Source organism: Babylonia areolata, chromosome 19 (assembly GCF_041734735.1).
Source record: "Babylonia areolata isolate BAREFJ2019XMU chromosome 19, ASM4173473v1, whole genome shotgun sequence".
NCBI lineage: Eukaryota > Metazoa > Mollusca > Gastropoda > Neogastropoda > Buccinidae > Babylonia > Babylonia areolata.
This window is the reverse complement of record NC_134894.1, coordinates 40,372,932-40,381,203: the sequence shown is the minus strand read 5'-3', so window position 1 is coordinate 40,381,203 and position 8,272 is coordinate 40,372,932. Positions and strand designations below refer to the sequence as shown.

At 38.1% G+C, this 8,272-nt stretch overlaps 1 protein-coding gene across 4 annotated transcripts in view; it reads right to left on the bottom strand.

Moving 5' to 3' along the window:
• Nucleotides 1–298: 298 nt before the first annotated feature.
• Nucleotides 299–8,272, bottom strand: part of LOC143293697 (ankyrin and armadillo repeat-containing protein-like) — a 66,643-nt gene continuing 58,669 nt past the window's right edge. For all 4 annotated transcript variants that reach the window (XM_076604873.1, XM_076604871.1, XM_076604874.1 and 1 more), the window contains 3 exons: nucleotides 6,686–6,882; nucleotides 5,552–5,598; nucleotides 299–4,248 (listed from right to left, as the gene is read on the bottom strand). In XM_076604873.1, coding sequence (XP_076460988.1) covers nucleotides 3,980–4,248; nucleotides 5,552–5,598; nucleotides 6,686–6,882 — 513 coding nt within the window. In that variant the 3' untranslated portion in view covers nucleotides 299–3,979. The remainder of the gene's footprint in view (nucleotides 4,249–5,551; nucleotides 5,599–6,685; nucleotides 6,883–8,272) is intronic.

The window sequence follows — 8,272 nt, the reverse complement described above, 5'->3', positions numbered from 1 at the left end:
AGGCCAGGCATTTAAAAGTCAAAGGATGAACAATAAATCAGTGAGAAAAATCAGTGCAGGAACAAATGTATTAACAGAACATTTTTATGATGCAGCTGTTCTTCATTCACAGTACAGAATCTAAAACCACATTTCATTTTTATTTTCTTGGAATAATCATGTTCAAGAAAATTAGTCAAATCTGTGAGCCCACCAATGTTTGTATCTGTGTCATATGTTCTGTTTCTTTTATGGAATGTTTTGGGGTTGGGTTTTTTGTGTTTGTGTGTCTTTGTTAGGGTTTTTTTTTGGGGGGGGGGGGGGGGGGTCTCAGAATCAATTTAGAACTCTACTGTTATCAACCTCTTTAGAGCCAGGTCACTATGCCCTTTGGACATTGATGTTGTAGGTGCACAGATAAGCTTTATTGAGAAGCATCACTAAAATATATATAAATAACTTAGATTTATTCCCATTTTCCAGTAAATGAAAACAGGCTGCTGCAGCAAAAACATTAACACAGGGAAGGAGAGATAAAAAGGAGCACAAAAACATAATAGAAATAACACAGAATCAAAGCACAAATATTTCATTACTCTCATGCTTGTTTGCCAGCAGATGGAATTGACGTGGGGTAAGACAACTTGCTGACTTGAATGCGCCACTTGAGATTTCACAGCTCACCAGAAATGGCAGTTCTGCACTGACTGTTGGAAGTAACAACTAAACCCCTTGTAAGATTGGGGACAACAAGCACCTTACTCTCCTATTGGCCAGTCCATCCACCCCCAATGCTTTATCAATCCCCACCCAGAGTGCTACTCCATCGTCTTCAGAGATTGATTGATGCCTGTCTGAAGTAGTTTGCTCCCAGAAACTAGTCAGTACATTAAACAGGTGAACAGGCATGGTACTAAGGCTAGTCTGAAGCTGCGTATGACATGATAAAAGCATTGCAGGGGTTGTAACATGACACACATAAACCACGAGCCATGAACATACTTTTCTCTCCAATCATCCATGTTCAACAATGTGCCATTAAAAAAAAAATCATGTTCGTGATGGTAAACCATTTTTCCTGAGATCACATATCTGTATATGCCCAGATCATGTATGTGTATCCAGCTGCACTGGTAAATGACACAGCTGGCCTGAAGTGCTACAGTTATGTTCAGAGACCCCAGGCTTTGACAAACAGGACAGACCTGGTGGAATCTGAGCAGTTCTTCTTCGCTGTGCCCAAATGTCTATGCACAGAGTTGAGGGAGGAGAAAACAGGTGGCCAGACATGTCAGTTGACCCATTTGCTCAACACTTTCTAACCCTCCTGTCCTTCCATCCCAGAAAAAAGAAACACTATGCTTGCATGCTCGCTTGCTCTTCTTTTTTTTTAATTAAAAAAAAAAAAAGTAATATATGACAACTTAGTTCTTTTAAAATATTTTTTGGAAAAAGCATGTAGAAATAAATTGCTTGGCTTTAATGTATTTCTTTTGACGGTGACCTGTGTCAAAATATGCCTTCATTCATGAATGAAATATAACTGACATACATGTTACTGGTGAAGAATTTGTTGTTTTTTAAGCAGTTTGCATCATTTTGACTTGTGATGGGTGTGTTTGTGTGGAGAGTTGGGGAGAGGTGCCAGTAGAAAACTTGGGAGGAGTTGGGGGTACAAGAGACGTAATGAAAATGTTTTCTTCTATTTGTTTATGCTGGTGGGTTTTTCAGTACTTGATGGAAGATGACTGCTCTTGGTAAGAACAGTATATTAATCCATCAAGCATTACCAGGATCTGAACCATAGACCTCACACCCACTGAATAATCATACACTCCATAATGGATGCACCACATGTTACACATATTTCAGCTCCATTTTATTTCCGACAAAGCTTAATCATTGCACACTAAATAACAAATGGCTTGATTTTCATAATTAATCACTTGTTGGTGTACAGCTCATATGATGGAAAGATTACTGCTAAGCCCTTCCATTTCTAAGAATAATATTTCTGTCACACTAATGCTGGTCAGTTTCACTGACAGTCAGAATTCTATCATTCAGTCTCCTTGACTAATGAAATAATCAGTGGTCAGTGATTGAAAGCCTGGTGCCCAATAATAGTAATAGTGAAGAAATACTGGAATATACCTTTCTTTTCTTTTTCTTTCTTTTTTTGTAGATCATGAAAGTTGTTCGTCATGCCCCTTTCAAAGGGGAGTCTGGACGCTGGAGTCATATTTAGAGAAAATAAAGTGGTAGTCCTGAAAGTTGGGGAAAATATTCAGAGCTATAATACCCCTGACCACTATTGTGGATTGCAACATATGAAATTTTAAATCAAAGCTATTGTGTCATAATAATATAGACTTTTGTACGGTGGAAATTTCCAGCATTTTTGCCATGATTATGAGCTGTACATCAATATTGAAAACCAGAAGAAAAAAACGTATTGTGCAATGGCAGTAAATTACATCTGCAAGTTAGATTTAACAATAATGACAATGACGTGATGTCATTATATCACAGTGACAAAAAGAAAGTGAAACAAATCTCCACCACTAGGAAAACAAAATTATATAATAAAGCTTCAACATCATAGAAACAAAATTATGTCATTGAAGCTCCAACACCATGGAAAAATTACCAGGTGAACACTCTGACAAAGATGTAATAATGTGGACGGAATGTGAATAACATGGATGGAATGCAAAGAAAACAGAGATTGAAAAAAAAACAGCAGCAAAATAAAATTGGACATATTTATCACAGATAAAATCAAGCAGTCATCTTCACTAAGCAGGATCTCCTAAAAAATAATAAAATACACAGTGAACAGGACTGGTTATTCTCGGTGTCAAACAAAAAGGTAAATTCACAGACATTTTGATCAGCATTTCTTCATTCTCTCTACACTGATGGAACTGAATGATGAATGAGAGTCTTGAAGTCAAACACACTAAACAGATTACCACAGACAGCATCTAGGATGACAGCTTTCAACACTGCCTCTGAGAATAGCAACAAATATGAGAAACAACAATGCAGAATGAAAGATTCACGATATTCTATATTTCCATGAATGTTCTTTCCAGTACGATTAAAACAAAAACGAAAGAACTGGGCTGACTGAAAAGAAAGAGACACAATTACAACTCTAGTGATATTATACAATGTGTAAAAGGGAAATAAGAGGAATGGGTGAAAATAAAATAAATTATGATTAACTTGATTCTAAAAATGAACAAAAGCATGACTAAAGCAGAATTAATCAATCAAAATGTACAACAAAGACTTATCAAACCAGCACCTCGGTCTCCTCTTTCTTTCAATCTCATCTCTCATGTTCAAGCGTTGTCCAAGCTTTGAATCTCCATGACAAAAAAAGGATGCACAAGTGACACACAGACAAAATATTGCTGCTATTTGCTGTGTTATCAACCAGTCATCTGTATCGTACATTCAGGTAAGGTCAGAGTATGTGCATGTGTGGAAGGTTCATATCGGACTGTTCATTTCACTCAGGACATCGAAGTATGTTGCCTTCCCCTTTGAATGAGCATTAGATATTGTACTCAACTGAAATGGTGTACTGAACATGCCTTTTACACTTAAGTGATAATGTATCTCAATACTACCACCATGTGAAGCTTAAAACATGTTCCACAAGGACAAACAATTGCCTTTCTCAACTGTGCTTTCCAGGCAGTAAATCTACCTCATGTGTGTGTTTGTGTGTATACATGTGTGTCTGTGAGTGAGACGACAAAACTGAGCTAAGTGAATCAAAAGAGCACAAGACCAAGTCCTCATTCCTGTGCTTACCCGACTCCATCAAAAAGTCTTACATAAACCTAAGCATACCCACACATGGGATGTCCAAGTGTGTACACAAATACCCACATGCATACACATACATGGGATGTCTGTGTATGTGCTCTATAGTCGCAAATAAAAAATTCCAAAAAAAACACAAAAACATCCAACATCAGCCCCATCACTTCTTTTCACTCTTCCAAGCGGACAGTTTACTTTTGAAGCCACTGGACACGGGGGTGGAGGAGGACTTGGGTCGGTGGCTGCCGGCAGAGGACAGATGCTTGGTGTTGATGTCAGGCCTCTTGTTCTCAGAGTCCTGCACGACGATGTTGGGCACCTGTGACCTCCGGGACGCTGCACGGGTAGAGGGCGCTGACACAGCCCGCGACAGGGGGGTTAGGCCGTTGTGCCGCTGTCGGCTCTGGGAGGTCTGAGGTCTGGACTCCCCTGTTTAACGACAACAGCTTTTCTTAATGAGGGAAGTGAAATAAGTGTGTAGTTTTTGATTCTGAGTCAGGAGATTTCACTTTTGTTTCAAAGTTGGGAAATCACTTTCATGTGTATTCAGAATCAGAGAACCTATATCTAAGACACATACATGCTTCTTTACATACTTCTCTTATGGGTCAGTATATGTTAAACAATGGGAATGGTTTTGGATTCACTGGTCAAAACTGATTATTTGCCATTTTGCTCAGTGCCCAGCCAACTGCACACAGGTTCATATCAGGGCTGGAAACATTTGCTCCGTAGGACGTGACCAAAAAAAACAACAACAAAAAACAACCTAGAAATATCAATGCCACAGGACCTCATAAAAAATTAGGCACATTCATAAATATAAACCTGAGAAATGCCTCTTATGTTCATCATTCTATTAATTTTTCACTGGATAAAAAAGAAATCCCACCTGAACTCAAACACCTCTCTCTCTCTCTCTCTCTATATATATATATATATATATATATGTGTGTGTGTGTGTGTGTGTGATATATGTGTGTGTGTGTGTGTTTGTGTGTATCAACAGGTATACATACTGAAAAATGCCAATGGGCAACTTGTGTGTCAAAGAAATAGAACTGAATAAGAATGCCTAAGTATTAGGCAACAAAACCAAACTAGGTGAATGGACCAGCAGGACAGAAAATGAGAAGAGACAACAGAAAGAAAAGGGGGAAAAAAACAGAAATAAAGGGAGTGATAGAAAAGACGAAATTTCTGGCACAAAAATTTTCCAGACAGTAGGAATACTATTTATGTATCATTTATACTGAAAGAATCCTCACCATCCCAGCAGGGGGGTGGAGCTCATTAACCCTACATGCACATGAATGAACTGTGAACTCCAAAGCCACAACCCATGAAATCATGTTGATCATTTATCTCCAACTGAGATGGAAAAACAACAAGAAAAAACAGACAAAAAACCCCTAGCAGAAATGAATAGAACTAACTCTTTTAAACAGAAGGTTACTTCACATTGTTATTTCAGTGATCAGCTTTTTTTTCACATTCTTAGTTTGCTTGGTTCTCATTACTCCAAACTTGGTACTTCATTTACGAAAAAACAAGAACAAAAAACAAAAACAAAAAACCCACCACCACCACCAACACAACAACAAAAAGCCAGGACCTTAAGTCAAGGAAAACTCCCCAAACCAATCCATTGTTCTTTTTATTGCTTATTGTGAAAATAATCTCTCTGCAACTTGCTTCGCCACACATTCTGAAATCACACCTGGTTACGTACCTGGTTTTGTTGGTTCTCGAACAGGTGGGCCTCCGTTGATCTCTAAACTGTAAGAAGACAAGAAGAAACCAAACTAAGTATGCTAAATACTATTTGTGTTGGATTCAACATGCATTACAGTTCTATATGATGAGAAAAAATAACAACATTTAATCTGTGTGTCATTATGTAACATAAAAGTGCTAAGGTTAAAAAAAAAAGTAAAATGATTGTGCAGAATGTGGACAAGTATACAGCTTATTGATGATTGTTTGTTACTTTTCTGGGTGGCACTAGTTAATAATTGTTAAGTGTGGAAAGAACTGATTTTTTTTATTTACTATTCTTAAGCCATACTGGTGTCAACAAAGTATTTACAGATAAAAAATCATTTTGTTAACGTTTACCAGACAAGTTCTCTCTCTCTCTCTCTCTCTCTCTCTCTCTCACACACACACAAAACAGTGATATTACATAGTCTCATTTTGTTAACACAGAAAAGCCAGATATAAAAACTCAATTTAAAGACATCAATGATGAAACCACACTAACTGTTTCAAAATCATGAACTGAAAAAGTCTGAGCCAAATAACCATGAAACAGCTCGCAAACGTAATGAAATGGTTTTGCCAATAAAAGCAGAACATCTTCTGTCAGCCTACTAAATTCATTCCACAATGTAATGAAAATAATGTTGTTGTACTGTACTGTACTGTATTGTACTGTACCATACTGTACTGTACTGTACTGTACTGTACTGTACTGTACTGTACTGTACTGTACTGTATTGTCTTGTCTGGTCTAGTCTTGTACTACTTTTTGTCACAACAGATTTCTCTGTGAAATTCAGGCTGCTCTCCCTAGGGGAAGAGTGTGTCACAATGGTACAGTGCAGCCCCCCTTTGCTTTCCTTTTTTTTTCAGTCTACAAACATAACTTACTGACTTGTCACTGAGCTGATAATAAACATACAGTCACCATAGTGCAATGCAACCCTTTGATTTTTTTTCTTTACTTTCAGTCCGTAACTGTAATTATCACTGACTTTTCACTGAGCTGATGACAATCATACACTCCACAGTGTGTTAGCAACACCAGACGTGATCCGCTGTCTTGCAAGACAGATGCAGGCTGTAACTACCGCCAGTGACTCACCACTGGGAAGGAAGACCGATCATCTTGGCACGCTCAAACTCTCGAACAAACTGCTGGCTGATGCGGGGGTCCACACCAATGTTGTCTGTCAGTTTGTTGAACAGACCAGGAGTGTTTCGGCAGATCGACAGAAGGGTGCGGGCCGCCGTCTTGTTGAATGTCAAGTAACCCAAAGACACGGCAGCTGCATTCCGAACCTGAAGATGTGTAACCAATGGTAAAACTGTTAGATAAAATCTGTGGTATTGTAATAACAGGTGAAAATTTTTTATATCTTATTTCAATAATGACCTCCCTCAAAAATGGGACAAAATTCTGTGACACCTCATGTGAAAATGGTGTTTAGAAAAAAACAAAAAAAAAACAAAACAAAAAAAACATGTTGCACTTATTTCAATAATCACCACTAAAACACACACACACAAAAAAAAAAAAAAAAAAAAAAAAAAGAATCAGCAAGGTTGCTTTTTTCCACCAAGATAAAAAAAAATCTTTACATGCAAATGTACAATCAATGAGATATTAATCTAATCTGTATTATGCATATGTACTGTTACATTTATTTGGTAACACTGAATGGTTCCTTGTTTGAATAATGTCCATTTGTAAATGTTTGCTAATGAGTGCAGATAACTTTTGTCCATTATGTTTGTTTTTTTTAAACTTTAATTACAATACACACCACATCAGCAACAACAACAACAACAAAAGATTTCCTAAACACACACATAAAAAAAATTCCCTGCATGTAAAACATGTGCAATATGTGTAGGTGTGTGCATGAATGTGCATGCATCCACATGTGTGTATGTGTGCGAATGTGTGATATTAATGTTAACTGCAGTAAACACTATCTCAGCTGGTTACAATCTACATGATTTTTAATAACAAGTCTGTCTTCTGAAGCAGATGCCAGATCAGCTTAGTCAGGCGTTGAGTGAATGCATATATATTTGTGTGTCTGTCTGAGTGGATTTCTTCAACAGAATTTTGTAGGACAAAAGCTAATGTTGCCATTGGTTCTTTTTCAGTGCGCAAAGTGCATGCTGCACATTCACTCCTCTTTTGCAACATCTCCACTGGCTCCCTGTCTCACACTGAATAAAGTACAAGATCAGCACTCTATGCTACAAATATATTCACAAATCAGCCCCTTCCTATCTCTGTGGCTGCCTTCACCTCTACACTCCATCTCGCTCACTACGAACAGCTTCGGATCCACTCCACTTACGCATACCCAGATTCAAACTCTCGACTGTTGGCCGGTGTTCTTTCTCTGTCTCTGGACCTTGCAACTGGAATGAACTTCCTCTTTCGCTTCGTCAGGTCTCCACACTCAGCTCTTTCAAGTCTGGCCTTAAAACCCACCTCTTCCCAAAATAGCCTCCCTTCCCTGCCTCTTCCTTGTCTTTAGTTTCTCCAGTTTTAGAGTTATGCGTGCGTGAGAATGACTGGTGCGAAAGCGCTTAGATTTGTCTATGCACAAGATTCAGCGCTATCTAAGTACCATTATTATTATCATTATGCACATATGTGACCTCGGTTTATTGTCTCATGACTGGATGCTCAGACTGATTTTCCAGTCAC